Source organism: Pseudophryne corroboree, chromosome 4, assembly GCF_028390025.1.
Source record: "Pseudophryne corroboree isolate aPseCor3 chromosome 4, aPseCor3.hap2, whole genome shotgun sequence".
In the NCBI taxonomy this organism is placed as follows: domain Eukaryota; kingdom Metazoa; phylum Chordata; class Amphibia; order Anura; family Myobatrachidae; genus Pseudophryne; species Pseudophryne corroboree.
The window spans coordinates 203,441,176-203,464,589 of NC_086447.1; the positions used below are offsets into that span (position 1 = coordinate 203,441,176).

The following is a 23,414-nucleotide window of genomic DNA, read 5'->3' on the forward strand; positions in this document are numbered from 1 at the left end:
CTCAGGAAGAACAAAAAAGGTCATCTCAAATACGTTACAACTATCGATACCATTGTGCATCCAATCTATTCAGTGAATATGCAATTACTGCTATTCTACCCTATGGTAATTTCCGCAGGTGTTACAATCACAGCCCCTCAGCTGCAATAAAAAAATCCCTGTCTATGTTGTTAGAGACAATGGGGCAGATGTATTAAGCCTGGAGAAGAGATAAAGAAGTGATATACCAGTGATAAGCGCAAGGTGATAACGCACCAGCCAATCATTACGGGTTTGAAAAATTACAGTTAGGAGCTGATTGGCTGGTGCGTTATCACCTTCCACTTATCACTGCTTTATCACTTCCCCAGGCTTAATACATGTACCCCAATGTTACTCAAGACGCAGGGTCTGATTACATTTGCAGACATTAGTTATGTCACATCTATAGTGATTTGTTTCCAAAGTGAACAACTCAAGTTTTTCAAATCTGTTTATAATTTAACTCCTCTGTTATGGTTACTATTACAGTAGCACCTGGGGCCAGATGTAATGACGCACGAGTTCAGCAGCCATGCAAGATGCCGGCCAAACTCAGACGGTTTTTAAAGGGGCAATCACTTACAAGGCAAAACCATGCTTTGTAAGTGATTGCCCCCTTTAAAAAAAACATACGAGTTCGGCCGGCAAACCTCACGGCCTCCGAACTCGGGCATCATTACATCCAGCCCCTGGAGTTCCCCCATATTAAAAATAGTTATTGCAACAAGGTTATGCATTTTGGGACTAAAAACAAACTTGCATCCTACATATTAAAGAAAGTCTAGGGGTAACAGTATTGGAAAAAGATTTGGGGGTACACATTGATAATAGGCTTAATAACCGTAATACAATGTCAAAGCACAGTAAAGAAGGCAAGTAAGGTGCTAGCATGCATTGGGGGTAATTCCAAGTTGATCGCAGCAGGAAATTTTTTATCAGTTGGGCAAAACCATGTGCACTGCAGGGGAGGCAGATATAACATGTGCAGAGAGAGTTAGATTTGGGTTTGGTGAGTTAAATCTGCAATCTAATTTGCAGTGTAACAATAAAGGAGCCAGTATTTAACCTACACAGAAACACTATAACCCACCCAAATGTAACTCTCTCTGCACATGTTATATCTGCCTTTTGACCTGTCGACCTTTTGACTTGTCGACCTTTTCCATGTCGACCTTTTGACCTGTCTACCTTTTCCATGTCGACCTTTTGACCATGTCGACCTTTTGACCCTGTCGACCTAATGTCCATCTAACATATGGTGTCTATCTATTGACTGTCTAACTAGACACTATCTATCTTTCATACCGGAACCCCTCTTCCCTCCCCCTAAACGGTGGCAACATACCTCAGTTCTCACAAACGAAGGCTGTTCGTGTCCCCCCTCCCCATTCCCAAACTGCATCAGACTGTCAATCAATGAAAGTTGATGTTGAACTGCGTCCTGTGTAGCAGGACCCGTTTCCACACGTGCAGAATTGGTAACTCATGATGGAGATCGCAGGGGTGGCTCCTAGGTAAGCTCGCCCTTAATTTGGATATATTTCTGTATGGGCCTTTATCATGAGACCTTACAAGTGGCCATTGTTACCATGCAGTGTAGGGACTGCCGATAATCAGAGAAGCTGTGAAGGGGCTCGGCAGCTTACCATGTATTTGCAAATACAGGTTGAGTATCCCATATCCAAATATCCGAAATACGGAATATTCCGAAATACTGACTTTTTTGAGCGAGAGTGAGATAGTGAAACTTTTGTTTTCTGATGGTTCAATGTACACAAACTTTGTTTAATACACACAGTTATTAAAAATATTGTATTAAATGACCTTCAGACTGTGTATATAAGGTGTATATGAAACATAAATGAATTGTGTGAATGTAGACACACTTTGTTTAATGCACAAAGTTATAAAATATATTGGCTAAAATGACCTTCAGGCTGTGTGTATAAGGTGTATATGAAAATAAGAATTTACTCACCGGTAATTCTATTTCTCGTAGTCCGTAGTGGATGCTGGGAACTCCGTAAGGACCATGTGGAATAGCGGGCTCCGAAGGAGGCTGGGCACTCTAGAAAGATCTTAGACTACCTGGTGTGCACTGGCTCCTCCCACTATGACCCTCCTCCAAGCCTCAGTTAGGTACTGTGCCCGGACGAGCGTACACAATAAGGAAGGATTTTGAATCCCGGGTAAGACTCATACCAGCCACACCAATCACACCGTACAACTCGTGATATGAAACACAGTTAACAGTATGAAACAATAGAGCCTCTCAACAGATGGCTCAACAATAACCGGATTTAGTTAACAATAACTATGTACAAGTATTGCAGATAAACCGCACTTGGGATGGGCGCCCAGCATCCACTACGGACTACGAGAAATAGAATTACCGGTGAGTAAATTCTTATTTTCTCTAACGTCCTAGTGGATGCTGGGAACTCCGTAAGGACCATGGGGATTATACCAAAGCTCCCAAACGGGCGGGAGAGTGCGGATGACTCTGCAGCACCGAATGAGAGAACTCCAGGTCCTCCTCAGCCAGGGTATCAAATTTGTAGAATTTTGCAAACGTGTTTGCCCCTGACCAAGTAGCTGCTCGGCAAAGTTGTAAAGCCGAGACCCCTCGGGCAGCCGCCCAAGATGAGCCCACCTTCCTTGTGGAATGGGCATTGACAGATTTTGGCTGTGGCAGGCCTGCCACAGTATGTGCAAGCTGAATTGTACTACAAATCCAACGAGCAATAGTCTGCTTAGAAGCAGGAGCACCCAGCTTGTTGGGTGCATACAGGATAAACAGCGAGTCAGATTTTCTGACTCCAGCCGTCCTGGAAACATATATTTTCAGGGCCCTGACAACGTCTAGCAACTTGGAGTCCTCCAAATCCTTAGTAGCCGCAGGCACCACAATAGGCTGGTTCAGGTGAAACGCTGACACCACCTTAGGGAGAAACTGGGGACGAGTCCTCAATTCTGCCCTATCCATATGGAAAATCAGATAAGGGCTTTTACACGATAAAGCCGCCAACTCTGACACTCGCCTGGCTGAAGCCAAGGCCAATAACATGACCACTTTCCACGTGAGATATTTCAGATCCACGGTTTTTAGTGGCTCAAACTAATGTGATTTTAAGAAACTCAACATCACGTTGAGATCCCAAGGTGCCACAGGAGGCACAAATGGGGGCTGAATATGCAGCACTCATTTCACAAATGTCTGAACTTCAGGTACTGAAGCTAGTTCTTTTTGAAAGAAAATCGACAGAGCCGAGATCTGTACCTTAATGGAGCCCAGTTTTAGGCCCATATTCACTCCTGCTTGCAGGAAATGCAGAAATCGACCTAGTTGAAATTCCTCTGTTGGGGCCTTTTTGGCCTCGCACCATGCAACATATTTCCGCCATATGCGGTGATAATGCTTTGCCGTAACATCTTTCCTGGCTTTAATAAGCGTAGGAATGACTTCCTCCGGAATGCCCTTTTCCTTAAGGATCCGGCGTTCAACCGCCATGCCGTCAAACGCAGCCGCGGTAAGTCTTGGAACAGACAGGGGCCCTGCTGCAGCAGGTCCTGTCTGAGCGGCAGAGACCACGGGTCCTCTGAGATCATCTCTTGGAAGTTCCGGGTACCACGCTCTTCTCGGCCAATCCGGAACCACGAGAATTGTGTTTACTCCTCGCTTTCTTATTATTCTCAATACCTTTGGTATGAGAGGTAGAGGAGGGAACACATAAACTGACCGGTACACCCACGGTGTCACTAGAGCGTCCACAGCTATCGCCTGAGGGTCTCTTGACCTGGCGCAATACTTCTCTAGTTTTTTGTTTAGGCGGGACGCCATCATGTCCACCTGTGGACGACCCCATTGATTTACAATCATTTGGAAGACTTCTGGATGAAGTCCCCACTCTCCCGGGTGGAGGTCGTGCCTGCTGAGAAAGTCTGCTTCCCAGTTGTCCACTCCCGGGATGAACACTGCTGACAGTGCTAGTACCTGATTCTCCGCCCTGAATATTTATGTGAAGGGCAGTCTCCTGACTTGACCATAGTCCTTGGAAATTTCTTCCCTTTGTGACTGCCCCCCAGCCTCGTAGGCTGGCATCCGTGGTCACCAGGACCCAGTCCTGTATGCCGAATCTGCGGCCCTCCAGAAGATGAGCCCTGTGCAGCCACCACAGAAGAGACACCCTGGTTCGTGGAGACAGGGTTATTAAACGATGCATCTGAAGATGCGATCCGGACCACTTGTCCAACAGGTCCCACTGAAAAATCCTGGCATGGAACCTGCCGAATGGAATTGCTTCGTAAGAAGCTACCATCTTTCCCAGGACCCGCGTGCAGTGATGCACCGATACCTGTTTTGGTTTTAGGAGGTCTCTGACTAGAGAAGACAACTCCCTGGCTTTCTCCTCCGGGAGAAACACTTTTTTCTGGGCCGTGTCCAGAATCATTCCCAGGAACATTAGACGTGTCGTGGGGACCAGCTGTGACTTTGGGATATTCAGAATCCAGCCGTGCTGGCTCAGCACTTCCTGAGATAGTGCTACTCCCACTAACAACTGTTCCTTGGATCGTGCCTTTATTAGGAGATCGTCCAAGTATGGGATAATTAAAACTCCCTTTTTTCGAAGGAGTATCATCATTTCCGCCATAACCTTGGTAAATACCCTCGGTGCCGTGGAGAGTCCAAACGGCAGCGTCTGGAATTGGTAATGGCAGTCCTGTACCACAAATCTGAGGTACTCCTGGTGAGAATTGTAAATGGGGACATGCAGGTAAGCATCCTTGATGTCCAGGGATACCATGTAATCCCCCTCGTCCAGGCTTGCAATAACCGCCCTGAGCGATTCCATCTTGAACTTGAATTTTTTTATGTATGTGTTCAAGGATTTCAAATTTAAAATGGGTCTCACCGAACCGTCCGGTTTCGGCACCACAAATAGTGTGGAATAGTAACCCCGGCCTTGTTGAAGTAGGGGTACCTTGATTATCACCTGCTGGGAATACAGCTTGTGAATCGCTGCTAGCACCGCCTCCCTGTCTGAGGGAGCAATCGGCAAGGCGGATTTTAGGAAACGGCGGGGTGGAGTCGCCTCGAATTCCAGCCTGTATCCCTGAGATACTATTTGAAGGATCCAGGGATCCACCTGTGAGCGGGCCCACTGATCGCTGAAATTCCTGAGGCGGGCCCCCACCGTACCTGGCTCCGCCTGTGAAGCCCCACCGTCATGCGGCGGACTTGGAAGAGGAAGCGGGGGAGGACTTTTGTTCCTGGGAACCTGCTGTTTGCTGCAGCCTTTTTCCCCTGCCTCTGCCTCTTGACAGAAAAGACCCTCCTTTTCCCCGCTTGTTTTTCTGGGACCGAAAGGACTGAACCTGATAAAATGGCGCCTTCTTAGGCTGTGAGGGGACATGGGGTAAAAATGCTGACTTCCCAGACGTTGCTGTGGAAACTAGGTCGGAGAGACCATCCCCAAATAATTCCTCCCCCTTATAAGGCAAGACTTCCATGTGCCTTTTGGAATCTGCATCTCCAGTCCACTGGCGAGTCCATAAGCATCTCCTAGCAGAGATAGATAATGCACTTATTTTAGATGCCAGTCGGCAGATTTCCCTCTGTGCATCTCTCATGTATAAGACTGAGTCTTTTATATGGTCAATTGTTAGCAGGATCGTGTCTCTGTCTAACGTGTCAATATTTTCTGACAGTTTATCTGACCACGCAGCGGCAGCACTGCACATCCATGCTGACGCAATAGCTGGTCTGAGTATAATGCCTGAGTGTGTATATACAGACTTCAGGATCGCCTCCTGCTTTCTATCAGCAGGTTCCTTAAGGGCGGCCGTATCCTGGGACGGTAGTGCCACCTTTTTAGACAAACGTGTGAGCGCTTTATCCACCCTCGGGGGTGTTTCCCAACGTAACCTATCCTCTGGCGGGAAAGGGAACGCAATTAGTAGCTTCTTAGGAATTACCAATTTCTTATCAGGGGAAGCCCACGCTTCTTCACACACTTCATTTAATTCATCTGACGGGGGAAAAACTACAGGTAGTTTTTTCTCCCCAAACATAATACCCTTTTTTGTGGTACCTGGATGTAAATCAGAAATATTTAACACCTCTTTCATTGCCTCAATCATGCAGTGAATGGCCTTAACGGGCATTAAATTTGACTCATCGTCGTCGACACTGGTGTCAGTATCCGTGTCGACATCTACTTGTGCCACCTGAGATAACGGGCGTTTCAGAGCCCCTGATGACTTTTGAGACACCTGGACAGGCACGAGCTGAAGACTCGGCTGTCCCACAGTCGGCATGTCGTCAAATTTTTTATGTAAGGAGTCTATACGTGCACTCATTTCCTGCCATAATACCATCCACTCAGGTGTCTGACCCCCAGGGGGTGACATCCCTGCTAAAGGCAACTGCTCCCCCTCCACATCATTATCCTCCTCAAACATGTCGACACAGCCGTACCGACACACTCCACACACACAGGGAATGCTCAAATAGAGGACAGGACCCACAAAAGCCCTTTGGGGGGACAGAGTAAGAGTATGCCAGCACACACCAGAGCGCTATATATATACAGGGACTAACTGAGTTATGTCCCTAATAGCTGCTTTTTATATAATATACTGTATACAGTGCCAATTTTAATGCCCCCCCTCTCTTTTCCCTCTTACTGTACTGTAGAATTGCAGGGAAGAGCCAGGGAGCTTCCTTCCAGCCGAGCTCTGAGGGAAAAATGGCGCCAGTGTGCTGAGGAGATAGGCTCCGCCCCTTTTTCGCGGCCTATTCTCCCGCTTTTTATGGGATTCTGGCAGGGGTATTTACCTCATATATAGCCCCAGGGGCTATATATTGAGGTATTTTAGCCAGCCAAGGTGTTTTTATTGCTGCCTCAGGGCGCCCCCCCCCAGCGCCCTGCACCCTCAGTGACCGGAGTGTGAAGTGTGTATGAGGAGCAATGGCGCACAGCTGCAGTGCTGTGCGCTACCTTGGTGAAGACAGGATGTCTTCATGCCGCCGATTTTCCGGACCATCTTCTTGCTTCTGGCTCTGTAAGGGGGACGGCGGCGCGGCTCCGGGACCGAACATCAAGGCTGGGCCTGCGGTCGATCCCTCTGGAGCTAATGGTGTCCAGTAGCCTAAGAAGCCCAATCCGGCTGCAAGCAGGCGAGTTCGCTTCTTCTCCCCTTAGTCCCTCGCTGCAGTGAGCCTGTTGCCAGCAGGTCTCACTGAAAATAAATTCTAAGACTATAACTTTCTAAGAGCTCAGGAGAGCCCCTAGTGTGCATCCAACCTCGGCCGGGCACGAAATCTAACTGAGGCTTGGAGGAGGGTCATAGTGGGAGGAGCCAGTGCACACCAGGTAGTCTAAGATCTTTCTAGAGTGCCCAGCCTCCTTCGGAGCCCGCTATTCCCCATGGTCCTTACAGAGTTCCCAGCATCCACTAGGACGTTAGAGAAACATTAAATGCATTCTGTGCTTAGACTTAGGTCCCATCACCATGATATCTCATTATGGTATGCAATTATTCCAAAATACGGAAAAATCCGATATCCAAAATACCTCTGGTCCCAAGCATTTTGGATAAGGGATACTCAACCTGTATATGCAACAAATATATCTGAATTTCTAATACCATATTGTTTTCATGTATTGTCGCAAGTACTATTTAGTGTGAAAGGTGATGCCAGGGGGAAAAGCACCCCCCGCTCTGTTTTCTGTGACCACTCCTTTTCATGCACCAATTATAGCACAGGTTCTCAAACTCGGTCCTCAGGACCCCACACAGTGCATGTTTTACAGGTCTTCTCACAGAATCACAAGTGAGATAATTAGCTCCACCTGTGGACCTTTTAAAATGTGTCAGTGAGTAATTAATACACCTGTGCACTTGCTGGGTTACCTGCAAAACATGCACTGTGTGGGGTCCTGAGGACCGAGTTTGAGAACCATTGCATTATAGTACTGCCAAACTGATTAAGCAGTTTCCACTGTGTGTGCATCTTTACAAGTAGGATTGTTAGGGGGGTTTGAAGACACTGTCTTACATGCATTAAAATATATAATAGTAAATGTTAATAATAATATTTGAATGATAATGTGAACAGCAGTATTAATGAAAGGACAAAACTATTTTTTTTCATGATGTGGGCACCACTTATACTTCTTTTCCAGCTAAGTCCCGGGTCTGACCCGAGATTTGGAACACAGTTCCAAACCAGGTCAGACCCAGGACTAGCCATTTTCCACCGTGGCACCACCCGGATTATTCCCGGGTAGGAGTCATTTTTAAAGTGCACATGGGTGCAGTAGCCACCGGGAGTTTCAGCAGCAGTGTGACGTCACTCACTCGGCTCCCAGATAGTGTCAGTACTGCAGGAAGCAGCCAGCAGCGTCACCGTGTTTCCCATGTTGTTAAGGGCAACCAGGTTGGATTTCCGGGTCACTGCGACCCAGATTATCATAGCAATAACCTGGGTTTTAGCAGCAGTGGAAAAGGAGTATTATAGTCCACGCTTGCAGCAGTACAAGTGAAAGCATGTACTTGCCATTAATTAATTAAAATTGACTCCATTAATATTCATAAATCAGTACCCCAGTTATTTCATAAAAAAAAAAAAATGCCCCTTAAAGTTCCCCGGCCATCTGAGCCCTTTGCGTATATACAAGTGGAAATATAAGAGAACACTCACCGGCTCTCTGCGTCCTCTGCAGGTGTTGAAGCGGCAGTGCTATAGAGTCATGCTCCACATTTGAGGTAATGATGTGCGGTAACGCCTTGCCCACACTGTTGCTCTGACTTTCCTTGCCTCTCATGCAGAAATTTTCCACAGCTGAAAACAGTATCATGTTGTTGGCCTAAAACAGGAATGTTACAATGTAATTGTAAGTAACGGCAAAATACGTACCTGCGGCCATTCTGCATTCGGAAGCATGGCCTTCGCTAGCGATGTCGCCCGCCGACCCTTCTAACCACTGGCAATTAAGCGTCACTGAGAAAGTCTCCCTGTGTTCACAAATACAAGCCTACTGTATCTTGAGGGTTGCTTTAAAAAGTATTAAAAATAGCAAGCTTCTGTACTGCAGGCACGATGCAGAATTCAAATGCTTTTGAAAGTAAGAAAAGCTGTATGCTCACCTTTACTGTAGGGAAGACCCCGTACATACTAGCTCTCCACTTATTCATCTTATCACATGACCCCATCCCACAATATGAAATCTCATGCCTTCGCTTTTGCCAATGATTTGCCCAACTCCTCTCCCAGCTGCAGACCTCTGCGTGTGGCAGACACCTCCATCTTGGTCCAAAGAGCTACACAATTCACCATAAAATGGATGCAGGTGACAAGACAAGGTTTTACAATGTGCGGTTCTTAAATGACCCTCAGTGTGTAACCTATAAGTGCTTATCCCAATGTAGTATAAAAGATCCCATATTGTAGTGTGCCACTGGTATGCTGGTGAGTGACTCACTTCTGTGCCCCCAGAGGTGAAGATGATGTCTTCTGGTCTTCCTTGCACCATTCTGGCTATGTGCGTCCGTGCTGCATCTATCAGTTCTTTGGCCTTGCATCCTGCAGTGTAACAGTTACAGAAAGAAAAGGCTCTGTAAAGTGACATCTTCATCTGAATACTATATACTGTCCTCAGTCATAAAGAAAAGATGCATAATTAACATTGTCAATTTACCATCCTAATGCATACATTTATCAAAGCAGCTTATTGAGCACTCTGATAGCATGATATCATATAGAGATAATAGCCTTTATGCAGCTCTCCCATCTCTGTATGTGCAAGCGTGAATGAGAACAGTCAGGAACAAAGGGCGCCTGTTGAACATATACAGTAGATGCAGCCTGCAGTCCCGGATATGGCACTGGCTTTTACTAAATCGATAGCCGATAGGCTACATTTTGGTTGAGCACATGGGCGTAACTATAGTGGGTACAAGGGGTGCCACTGTTATGGGGCCCAGAGGCTTTGGGGAGCCTGGACCCAGGTTATAAAGTTGCATACAGTGGCGGATTTACGCCAAAGCAACCAAAGTGGCTGATTAGGGATCCAGAGGCCCGCCGACTGGACTAAATATTGACACTGGTCTGATGGATAATTTTTGTTCTATGTGTGGCCCCTGTCCAAAGTGTGCTCTGCGATGTCTCTTAATTTATCGACCTAGGACACAGCGCGGCTCTGCAGGAAGCCACAACCTCTGACCGGTGGCTTCCCGCGCAGTTGCTTTCTAGCATCCTGCGGGCCTCCCCACTGTGTGTGCTGTGGCAATGAGACAATGCTGAAGAGCGTCATCCAGCTATCTCCAGCGTATAGGGGGATGTAGTGCAGCGTACTGTAGGGTAGTGATGTAGTGCAGCATATTGGGGGGTGTAGTGTAGTGATGTAGTGCAGCATGTAGGAGGGCGTAGTGATGTTACAGTATGTAGGCAGCATATTGGGGGGGGGGGTGTAGTGATGTAGTGCAGCTTATAGGAAGGCGTAGCATATTGATGTAGTGTAGCGTATTGGGGGGGTAGTGATTTAGTGCAGTGTATGGGAGGCGTAGTGTAGTGATGTAATGTAGCGATGTATTGCAGCATATTGGGGGGATGTAGTGTAGTGATTTTGTTCAGTGAAGTATTGTAGCATATGAGGGGTGTAGTGCAGTGATGTTGTGTAGTGGGGAACGCGCTGCTGTGGAGGGGGCATGCCAGTGAGACACTGTGGGCACACAATGAGGATTGTTTGAGAAAGGGGGACCACAAACGGTGTCTTGCTTAGGGCCTCGTTAAGTCTAAACCCGCCTCTGGTTGCATACCAATTTCACAGATTTGCCTGCTATTAAATTATCTGTGGTAAATTAATGTGGCTAATTGATCAAGAGAGACAATTCAATTGATACCGGTAACCGACATTATTGGGAATTTTGTTTCAACTGCTAGGAGACAGGAGGAAAAAAAAATCTGCAATGAGTGCCGTGTTTTTCATACGGAAACGGGTATATTTTTTCCCTGTGAAAAAACACAACATTAATTAAATTGCCCGATAAAAACATCAGGCAAAAATTATGATAGTGCCTGTTTTTTTCACTGAAAAAATTACCGCAGCTAATTGAATTCCTCCCTGAGTCTGATCCATTGCCCAGCCTAAATTGTGTGACATTACATTTCCATTGAGAGGAGTGTGTAGTGGATGTTATAGTGGTAAGGGGGCATAATTTGAACAGGAGGCCATTGTAATGTGGTACAATATGAACTGGAGGGCACTGTAGTGTCATAATCTGATCTGCTCATTGTAATGTGGAGGGCACTATAATGTTACATAATAACAACAGGGGCACTATACTGTGTTATCATTTGAACTGGAGAGCACTCTAATGTGGCACAGTATAAACAGGGGGCACTATAATGTGGCATAAAATGAACTGGGGACACTGTGGGGGGAATTCAATTGTTTGAAAAGTCAATTGGGTGTCTGTTTAATAGACAGGAAAAAACAGATACCCAACCAACTTTTCAAACAATTGAATATCCCCCTGTATGTCATAATGTAAATTGAGGGTACTGTGTTGCATAATGTGTAATGGCAGCCCTACAATGTGACATAATGTGAACTAGGGCACCACTATTGGGCATAACATTAACTAGGGCACTACTATGGGACATAACATTAACGAGGGCCCTATTACTGTTCATAAAATGAACTAGGGCACTATTATGGGGCAGAAAATTACTAACTACTGCAGAGAAGTGTCTGTCATTGGCCCCTTAAATATGTTGCTATGGGACCCAAAAAGTTCTGGTTGCACCCCTGGTGTAGCACATAAAATAACATCCCTCAGTGTGTTTAGACAACGGCTATGCTCCAAATGCATGTCTAGCAAGCAGGGAGCGGTTACAAGGTAATTGATCAGTATTAATGAAAAGTGCAGACAATTAGAAAGCAACAGAATACACTAGAAGTTCATTCTTAGCATAAGAACTTTCAGAGATGGTAATGTGTTCACAAGCTTAGTTGCAGTGAGTAATTACATAATTGTAACTTTATTTTTCCCATACTGCATCTGTAAAAAAATATTTGTATTATTACTAATTATAATTGCCATCACTTTTATCAACACGGACTTGAGAAAAAGTTCTCTTTCAAACTGTGCATCTGAATTCCTACTGTTGGCACATCCTAAAAATCCATAATTCAAATATACAATTTAATGATTACCAATTTACATTTCTGTTTCATCCACTAGGGGACACTGGAGTCCTATACAGTAGGGGTGTGAAGCCTTGAACCGGAGGTGTGGCACAATCTAAAATTAGCATTGTCTGCACAGCCGGCTCCTCCCCCTTCACATCCCTCCTCCCTCAGTTTGAAAAATTGTGCTTGAGGTAACAGCACGTGGAGCAACTTGAGCTCCTGACTAAAAATCTAAAAAGGGCTGCGTAACCCTAATAAAAGGGAGACAAAGCTACTTACTATTGGAGAGACAAAGATCCCTATTGAAGAGACCTGCATCTCTCCACAGGAGATCCTCCAACAGCAGAATAGTGAGTACTGGTTGAAAAGAAAAACTGGGGACTTAGAAGAAATTGCTTAGGCTAGGTTCTTAAATTTAGTATATGTATATATATATATATATATATATATATATTTTATTTTTCTCCTCTCTTTACACTTGCTGTGTAGTATTACTAAAGACCCCCTCTTCATAGAGCTGAGGTCAGCAGCGCGGGAGCTGGTGCAGCGCTGGGCTCTGTTTGTCCTTCCTGTGTGCAGGGGGAGACGGAGCGGCGCGCTGCAGAAGAAGAGAGAGGCAGTGTACAGACGCCGCTAAGGAAGCTTCTCGCAGCGGTCCCGGCGCGCGCCAGCCAGCGGGCGGCGGGAGGGGGAGAGAGAGAGAGAGACAGCGCCGCGCGGCTGAGGAGTTCTCGGCAGCGCGTGGCGATACAGACAGAAAGGGTCAGTTAATTATATAGAGAAGGCTGCGCAAAGCATAAAAGTTAGTACTTACAACTTCCAGTGGGGGCCATGTTTAATATTTATGGCGCCAGTCGGAGAAGATGCATGCCCTCACCGTCCCCTCCCCCCTCCAAAGGGAAAAACATAGAGGAAGAGTCTTTAGAAATAGCTCCCCCTGCTGCTCTGACTGGATATGTGGCTATATTGATATTAGTAGAGGATTCTTTATGCTAAGAGCACCCTCTGCTGGTGTAAATTATATATGTGAGGATCTCCTGGAAAGTAATCATATTTTACTTATTATATTTTCAAGGGACTTCTGTTTCAAAGATCCTGAAGAAAATACACGGAAGCAAGCGAATACCAACTCTAACATCGTAGCTGATTTAACAGTTGGGGTGTGAGGGTTGCGAGTCGGCTGGTGTTTTATTTTTTTATATTTTTGGTTAATTTTTATTTAATTTTTTTCATGTAAAAATATTTTGCCTTGATCCTTTTCCATAACAAAAGGACAGATAATTCCAGCCGGATCCAATACCTTCGCTTCCATCATCTTCCAGTCTTTCTCTTCCTAGTTTAAAGGGTGAAAGCGCTGCGTAATACCCTGATAAGGGGTTTAAAAGCAACATGTCTAAGGCAACCAAGACCTCAAAGACCTGTTATGTTTGTACGAAATGTAACAAGAAGAGCACGCGGGTTGGCAGCTCCGGGGTGTGCGACTCCTGCTTAGACAAGGACGCTCCACCTGGGAGCAGTGCTCTGGCTAAGGCATGGGAAGACAACCTTGCTAATAGAATCTCCAAGGAGATGGAAGAATCGCACAAGCAGCAATCGGAATGGGCTGCGGGATTCTCAAAGACGTTGGAGGAATTTCTCATCAAGTTGACGCCGCCCGCACACGCAGAAACGAGTGTGCGCAAGGCCGTTAAGAGAACGCTCCCTATTATACCGGAATCAGAGGAGGAACAGGGTTTTCTTCTTGATACAGAGGAAGGTGAGTTAATTGAACCTAACATAGATGCCGATTTCCCAGAGGAGGACACGGCAATCTCTGGTCTGGACTCCTTAATTGACGCGGTAAAGGAGATCTTAAACTTTCAGGTAGAGGAAATACGGGAGCCTGAAGATTTCGATTTGTTCGAATCCCAAAAACCGCGTTCAGCAATGTTTCCCATCCCTAAATCCCTCCAGTCTCAGATGGAGGAGGCTTGGAAACAGCCTGACAAACTATTTAAATTTCCGAAACGGTTTCAGATAACTTATCCACTACCTAAGGGTGTAATGGACAAGTGGGAGAATCCGCCGGTAGTGGATGCTTCCCTAGGATGGTTGTCAAAGAAGACAATCTTACCAATTCCTAACGTAACTACTTTAAAAGATGCATCAGACCGTAAGGTTGACACAGCGTTAAAGTCAATTTTCGTAGCAGCTGGCGCAGCGCAGAGGCCTGCAATCGTCTGTGCTTGGGTTAACAAGGCCATGGGTGCATGGTCTGGACGTATTGTACAAGCTATTGAGGAGGAAAATAGCTTAGAGGAGATTACCCAACTGGCGGAACACATTCGAGAATCTGCTTCATACTTGTGTCAGGCTTCTAAGGATATTAGCAGAATAGCATTGCGCATATCTGCATCGGCTATATCGGCTAGAAGGATTTTATGGCTCAGAGAATGGCAAGGAGACTCTGACACCAAGAAGGCAGTAGAAGCCATCCCCTTTGGGGGTGAAATGCTGTTCGGACCAGAGTTGGACAAGTGGATTTCGCAGGCTACAGCGGGGAAGTCCACTTTTCTCCCTACCCCTTATACGAGAACCGCTCCACAAACTAGGAGAGGTTATTCGGGACCAGCGTTTACTTCATTTAGATCACAGTCCTTTCGAGCCCGAGGTAGGGGTTTCGGTACACAAGCACGCGGGGGCAGAGGTAGAGGCCGCTCGCAGGCAACAACCAGAAAGCAGGATAAACCTGCCGACAAGACCGTGGCATGACGGCCTCCCAGCTCACCTGGGGTCGCTCTTGGTGGGTGGCCGACTGGAAGGTTTTCAGGACATCTGGGCCAAAACCTCACCAGAACTTTGGGTGAACAACTTAATCTCTCAGGGATACAAGTTGGAATTTCAACAGAGGCCTTACAGTCAGTTTTTTACAACAGGATTGCCTCGGTGCCCTCAAAAAGCAGGGGCACTACGGGCAGCAATTCTCAAATTGCTACAAGCAGAGGTCATTATTCCGGTTCCCGCTTCTCAGAGAGGAAGGGGTTCTATTCCAATCTTTTTGTCGTGCCAAAGCCGGACTGGACGGTCAGACCAATACTCAATTTAAAAGTTTTCAACCAGTTTTTAAGAGTCTACAAATTCAAGATGGAATCAATCCAATCAGTCATTGCAGGCTTAGAACAGGACGAGTTCTTGGTATCCATGGACATAAAGGATGCATATCTGCATATTCCAATCTGGACTCCTCACCAGGCTTACTTAAGGTTCGCACTGGTGGCGGATCACTACCAATTCCGGGCCTTGCCGTTCGGTCTAGCATCAGCCCCAAGAATTTTCACAAAGATCATGGCGATCATCCTACCAGAGAACAAGGTCCAGGACCTACAGAGATTAGTGGCTCAAGTACTGAGGACGCAAACCGTTTCTCTGCACCTCTGTGTACAACTTCTCGGGAAGATGGTGGCGTCATTCAAAGCTCTCCAGTATGGCAGACTTCATTCCCGACCATTCCAAATAAACCCCATTGCTCAGGGAGCAGGCTCGCACTGGCTTCTCCATCGGAGAATCCGACTTCAACCACAAGTACGGGTCTCCTTGATATGGTGGTCGTTACACAAGAACCTTGCAGCCGGCAAGAAATGCGGCATTTGGGATTGGAGGATCCTGACGACGGACGCCAGTCTCAGAGGTTGGGGAGCCGTCCTAGAGGACCATCAGTTTCAAGGACGGTGGACGCTACAGGAGAGCAAACTACCCATAAATATCCTCGAACTAAGAGCAGTTTTCAATGCACTTCTCTTAGCAGAAGACCTAGTCATGAAACAACACATCAGGATTCAGTCAGACAATGTCACGACGACGGCTTACATAAACCGTCAAGGAGGAACAAAGAGCAGGATGGCGTTAAAGGAAGCCACAAAGATCTTGTTGTGGGCAGAAAGACGAGACATCATTCTCTCGGCAGTGTTCATTCCAGGTGTGGAGAACTGGGAAGCAGATTACCTCAGTCGCCAGGACATGCATCCGGGAGAGTGGTGCCTTCATCCACGGATTTTCAACATGATTGTGAGAAGATGGGGTCTGCCTCAGGTGGACCTAATGGCGTCTCGACAAAACCATCAGCTGCCCAGATATGTGTCAAGGACTCGAGATCCAGCAGCAGAAGTAGTGAACGCATTAACACTTCCTTGGTGTTACAGGAGGGTTTACATATTTCCCCCATTCCCACTAATACCCAGGGTTCTAAAAAGGGTAAAACGGGAACGAGTGTGGGTTATTCTAATTGCACCAGATTGGCCCCGCAGGAGTTGGTACACCGACCTGCGAGGGTTACTTGCAGAAGATCCTTGGAGGTTACCTCAGAGAGAGGACCTGCTATCTCAGGGACCGTTCCTACACCCCGACCTAAACAGGCTGCGTTTGACGGCGTGGCTATTGAAACCTGGATCTTAAGAAACAGAGGGTTCCCACGAACGGCCATTCCTACAATGATTGCCGCTAGGAAGCCAGTCACAGCCAGGCACTACTACAGGATTTGGAGACGGTACATGGCTTGGTGTCAGGAGCGGGGATGAAATTCAATGAACTTCCATTTATCTCGACTTCTACTTTTCCTTCAGGCCGGTCTAGAGGGAGGCTTCAGACTGGGCTCTCTGAAGGTTCAGATTTCGGCTCTCTCCATCCTTTTTCAACAGCGGTTAGCATCCTTGCCAGAGATTCAAACCTTTTTACAGGGGGTTCTAAGGATTCAACCCCCTTTTCGTCCTCCCACGGCACCATGGGACTTAAATTTGGTGTTAGAATATTTGAAGTCACCGACGTTTGAGCCGTTGACCAGAACAGACCTGAAATATCTCTCTTGGAAGGTCGCGTTATTACTGGCCTTGGCTTCGGCTAGGCGGGTTTCTGAGTTGGGAGCCTTATCCTGTAAGAGTCCTTTCTTAGTTTTTCATGAGGATAGGGCGGAACTCCGTACAAGAGCAGACTTTCTTCCGAAGGTGGTTTCGGGTTTTCACGTAAACCAGCCAATAGTGGTCCCATCTTTCATGGGGATGCCAGATGAGGACGTGTCATTGGATGTTGTCTGAGCTTTAAGGGTATACGTACAGGTTACGTCACCTTTCAGAAAGTTGGACCATTTGTTTGTTCTTTATGATGGGCCAAAGAAGGGTTGGCCGGCATCTAAGCAGACTCTGTCTAGATGGATTAGACTTGCCATTCGGCAAGCTTATATATCCTGTGGCAAACAGGTTCCAGTTCAGACGGGTGCTCACACTACCCGATCAGTGGGTGCCTCGTGGGCGGCTGCCAGGGGTGCTTCCACTACTCAACTTTGCAGAGCGGCGACGTGGTCTTCAGCCCACACGTTCGCGAAATTTTACAAGTTTGATACTTTTGCGTCCGGAGAATCTAAGTTCGGACGTTTAGTTTTGCAGACCACAGACAGCACTCCCTCCCTGGGGGAAAACTTTGGGACGTCCCCTACTGTATAGGACTCCAATGTCACCTAGTGGATGAAAGAGAAAAGAGGATTTTGGTACTTAACGATAAATCCATTTCTCTGAATCCTCTAGGGGACACTGGACGCCCGCCTCGGTGCTGTCAACCTGCTGTGTTCAAAGTTCTTGTTTTAAACAGTTCGTACAAACAGCGTTACTTATTCGGTTAAGAGTTCTTGGCCGCTGTTTGATATGTTGTACGGTTCGGTTCCTCGCCATGTGCTATAGTGTCATGTCCTATTATCTCAGTCAAATTTTTCAAACTGAGGGAGGAGGGATGTGAAGGGGGAGGAGCCGGCTGTGCAGACAATGCTAATTTTAGATTGTGCCACACCTCCGGTTCAAGGCTTCACACCCCTACTGTATAGGACTCCAGTGTCCCCTAGAGGATTCAGAGAAATGGATTTATCGGTAAGTACCAAAATCCTCTTTTTGCAAATCGAGCTTTCCAAGACTATCATTAGTAAAGCAGACATAGGGGTAAATTTACTAAGGTGGGAGTTTTTTTTAGAACTAGTGATGTTGATCATAGCAACAAATCAGATTCTACTTAACATTTATCTAGCTGCTGTCATGAGCCACCGCTGTGGCTCATTCCTGTTTATGTTTTTATGTTGTGAGTCTGTTGTAATTCTGTAAGCATTCCAGGTTTTCTTATGTACTTGTTTGTGTTAAGTGAAACTGCAGCCTGTCTCCTGTATGTGTGGTCTGTGCAGTTTCCCCTGTCAGATAATTAGGCCATGTTTTCCTGCATTCTCAGTGCATTTCATATTCCTGCAGTTTCCCTGTGTGTTCAGCTTCAGCTGCAGTATAATTAGGAGTTTTGTTTGTGTGTGTGTGTAGCTGAACAGATGCATTGAGGGCCTAATTCAGACCTGATCGTAGCAGCAAATTTGTTAGCAGTTGGGCAAAACCATGTGCACTGCAGGTGGGGCAGATATAACATGTGCAGAAAGAGTAAAGGTGGGTACACACTGGTCGATATATCGGCTGTTCTATTGAACCATCGGCCAGTGTGTACGGGCGATATGTCTGTGAGCTCCGTCGTTCACAGACATATCGCATCGGGCCCGCAGCACAGCCGACGGCCAATATATCTACCGATATATTGGCGCGTCGCTGTGTGTGTACGGGCAGTCGGTCAACCGTCTGCAAACATGCTGCAGCAACCAGCGGTGGTTGACAGCTGAACTGGGCGGGTGTGTGTACACGCCCGCATCAGTCCCCGACGGATCGGGCAGTGTGTATGCTCAACACACTGCCTTATCCGTCCATGGGTGGGGTGTGTTCAAACTGAAATCTAAATTGCAGTGTAGAAATAAAGCAGCCAGTATTTACCCTGCACAGAAACAATATAACCCACCCAACTCTAACTCTCTCTGCACATATTACATCTGCCCCATCTGCACTGCTCATGGTTTTGCCCATCTGCTAACAAATTTGCTGCAGCGATCAGGTCTGAAATAGGCCCTGAGTCTCCCCATCAGAGGGCCTAGTCTTCCTGGCTGCACTGATTGGCAATTGCTCCTAATATTACCCAGCCTGCTCTGTATCTGACGCCGGTTATAGCTTGAAGCTTATGATTATTGATAGTACCTGTGTCCGGTCCCTGTTCCTTGGTGAATCTAGAATCTGTACAGTCGTGCTATTAGATCACTGGTGATAACCAGTCCAGTTCGAATCCTGTGTACTCAGTCCTGCCAGAATCCTGAGTTCATTACCTGTCACCTGAGTTCCTGTGCATGTGAGACCTAGCCTGGAAGTACTTTCAGACAGACCTTGCCTTGTCTTGCTTTGTCCTGCCTTGCCTGGAATCCAGGGGTCTCCCGCAGCAAATTTGTTAGCAGATGGGCAAAACCATAGGCCTCATTCAGACCCGATAGCAAACTAGCTTTTTTTGCAGCGCTGCGATCAGGTCTGAACTGCGCATGCACCACCATGCACAAGTGCGTCAGCCGCTGGCGACGGTGATCGCCGGACAGCAATGGAATTTACAAAGAAAGCGATAGCACCGGCGATCGCAAGAAGATTGACAGAAAGAGGCCGTTTGTGGGTGGCAACTGACCGTTTTTAAGGAGTATCCGGGAGAACGCAGGCGTGCCCAGCGTTCAGAAGGAGGGTTTCTGATGTCAGCATCGGTCTGGATCGTCGCAACGGCTGAGTATTGTAAATGCTGATTTACATACAGGACTAAAAGCAACACTTTAAAAAGACATTTCATACACTTTAAATGGAGCCGCTGTGGCCGCTATACTTAATCCTCAACCTACGTACTTATTACACCATTAGCGTACAGAGCCCCGTACAGTGTACGTACTTTGCGTACAAACGCCGCACTGGCTGTACAAAGTACACTCAGCGCGTACACACCCAAAGATACACCGTGAACCCTTAACAGCTATGCATGCGATAGTAATACACTTTAAACCTTAGCAGGGAAAGGAAAACACAACACCAGATTGTATTTAAAATGCCGGGTTCCGACACCACAACATATTATTACTGAAAGGGGGTTACAATAACAAAGCAATACAATACAAAAGAATAATGGCTGCAGTCAATGGTACATACGTGTTTGGTTTTCGCCGCGCTACCCAGTCTGGTCCTCGGTCATCTAGATAGATAACTTTTAGAGTCTTCTGTGTGACCAGGCCTGCAGCTGGCTCCTTTTATACAATCTTCCAAAACTTAACACAATGGATACTGTAATCTCTTTGTCCATTGGACACAGGGATGGTCATTTACAGTACAGGAGAGGTCATAGGTTGGTTTGAATAGGTGGGCGATGTCTGTTCCAGATGCACTTGTGGGTGGTCTCCTCTGGGTTCCCGCCGCATACCTAATGTACAGTAAATACAGTTTATATCTATATTCTGCTCCTGCACATAACTATTCGCAGGAACGTGCGATCTTCTGCAAACCAACACCAGAATATTACCCTTAAAATACCCTACAGCTGGATACCAAACACCCTCTTATAACCTTGTTCTGTCCCCTCCTATCCTGTAAAGGTGAATCCCTTTGTTCTGATACCATTTAAACTGTTGTAACTTGCTGGTGTGGTGCAGGGAGACTATGTGTACATTGTGCACTATTTGGATTAAATATGTAATGTGTTTTGATAGCTTTTCCATGCGTCCACAAACTCTACCGTAAATACTCATACCACGCGCTAATGCGCAGGACCGCGGGAGCGACCATACGCAAATTGCGAATATGCACACGCACAGCAGAACAAGTACACGCACGGAGGCCATCTGTGTGTAGTTTGTACGTGATGTGTGTACTGCAATAATTTTCTACTTTGACAGTATGTCCTGGGATGTGCAGAGACTGCACAAACTTTTGTTTGTGCAGCTCTCTACACATCCATTCGCACCCCAGCTCACCGCTAATCCCCTCCCCCTGTAATCGGCGATCACCTGCAGTGCAAAAATCTCCTGCTTGCGGCCAGGTCTGAATGAGGGCCCGTGTGCACTACAGGGGGGCAAATATAAGATGTGCAGAGAAATTTAGATTTGTGTGGGGTATATTGTTTCTGTGCAGAGTAAATACTGGCTGCTTTATTTTTACACTGCAATTAAGATTTCAGTTTGAACCCACCTCACACAAATCTAACTCTTTCTGCACATGTTATACAGTATCTGCCCACCCTGCAGTGCACATAAGGGGTCATTCTGAGTTGTTCGCTAGCTGCAATCGTTCGCTCTGTAGCGATAAGGCAAAAAAAATTAACTTCTGCGCATGTGTATGCGGCGCAATGCGCATGCGCAACGTATTATTACAATGAACTTGTAGTTTCACACAGGGTCTAGCGACGCTTTTCAGTCGCACTGGCTGCCGCAGAGTGATTGACATGAAGTGGGTGTTTCTGGGTGTCAACTGACTGTTTTCAGGGAGTGTTCGGAAAAACGCAGGCGTGCCAGGAAAAACGCAGGCGTGGCTGGGCGTGTTTGTGACGTCAAAACAGGAACTGAATGGTCTGAAGTGATCGCAAGCGCTGAGTAGGTTTTGAGCTACTCTGAAACTGCACAAAAAACTTTGTAGCCACTCTGCGATCCTTTCGTTCGCACTTGTGCTTAGCTAAAATAAACTCCCAGTGGGAGGCGGTAAAGCGTTTGCATGGCTGCTAAAAACTGCTAGCGAGCGCCATAGTTTTGCCTAACTGCTAACAAATTTGCTGCTACGATCAAGTCTGAATTACCCCCTATATTCCAACCTGTGCATTGTTGCACTCATGTGCATTCGGTTATTTCTCTCTGTCCGCATGTAGTGTATCGGATTTGGATTCCAGTCTATAGACAGACAGTTAAAAGATAGACAGTCATTAGGTAGACACCATATGGTCGACAGTCAAAAGTCAGACAGGGTCAAAAGTCAGACACAAAATTTTTTTTTTTTTTTTTCTGTGTTCTTTACAACTTTAGCCTCATTTACTATCCATGTCACAAACTATTACCTTTTAGTAAAGTTGTGTCAAGTAAAGCGGAGTGGAGCAAGACACCGAGCCCAAAGCGTGGCGAGCGTAGCGAGCCCGCAAGGGGACGAATTTCACCAAATTTTGGTTAAAAATGTTTAAAAACACAAAAACGTTCAGTGTACGTCTCACCGTACTGCAACCTACTCTTGCCAAGCCTCCAACAGCCGCCTTGTCTATACATAAAACCCAGGGGCATCTGAGTAAGGCGTCTACTATAGGTGAAGTCTTTGGCGGCAGGATGCTAAAAAACTGCTAGACAAGGGTAATTGTGTGCGTGTCACCAAGAACCAACAGATAGCCCATAGCACACAGTAGTCCCCATAACAGCTGCTTCTGGAAGATAATAGATAGAATCTGATTGGCTGCTATGGGCAACATCACCAGTTCTAAAAAATTCCCACCTTAGTAAATTTACCATACTATTTACAGCTGCACTTCACTATAGTATATTTATTTCTCACTTTAACACAAAGGACCTTATTCAGTAAGGATTGCCGTTTCTGCTAAAAAGCAGTTGCTTCGATTAAATAGTTGCCGCCCAGGAATAGGGAAAAAACGCCCATTGCAGAAACTGCAAATGCATCGCAATATGTGGGCTGATCGCAAAACCATATACAATTACAGGAAAATGAAAGATTTTTCCTATCTGCGCCAATCAAGGTCATCCACAATTCTTGTGACACAAGAGGCTGGAAATGGTTTTCGCTGATGTCAGAGACCCTCTTTAAAAATGCCTGAGCATGTCTGCGTTTTTTCAGATACACCCAGAAAACGCAGGGTTTCCGCCCAGTTACGCCGGCTGTCAGTCAAATGGCTTACGCATTGCGATCACGATGTGTACGCATTTTCTATCGCTATTATTACTCACGCGTGCGCAATGCGAACACTGCGCGTTCGCTAACCGGCCTGTGACCGGACACCACCGAGAGTCATCTTACCCGCTTACCGTCAGTAACTGCCTGTTACTGACTCCACCCACTGCACAGTGGGTGGGTACTATGCTGCCACCACCAGACTCCTTGCCCTGGTGTCTGGAACCACGGTTCTGCTCTGTATGCATCAACGCGCTGTCTTACCACACCTGTGTGGCATTGATTGATCCCTACTAGTTACTTGCCCAAGCACGGTAGCTGGCAGAAGGTGGAGCTTGGAGACGCTGGGTGTTACCCGAAACAGCCGAAGAACGGAGAAATGTTTGGCATAGCCCTGCAGGTCACAAGATGAAGCGGTCCTGAG

The 23,414-nt window shown here is 46.6% G+C and overlaps 1 protein-coding gene across 6 annotated transcripts in view; it reads right to left on the reverse strand.

Moving 5' to 3' along the window:
• SCLY (selenocysteine lyase) overlaps positions 1–23,414 on the reverse strand; it is a 215,140-nt gene that overhangs the window by 86,063 nt on the left and 105,663 nt on the right. For all 6 annotated transcript variants that reach the window (XM_063915807.1, XM_063915806.1, XM_063915803.1 and 3 more), the window contains 2 exons: positions 9,510–9,610; positions 8,729–8,894 (listed from right to left, as the gene is read on the reverse strand). In XM_063915807.1, the coding sequence (XP_063771877.1) occupies positions 8,729–8,894; positions 9,510–9,610 (267 nt within the window). The remainder of the gene's footprint in view (positions 1–8,728; positions 8,895–9,509; positions 9,611–23,414) is intronic.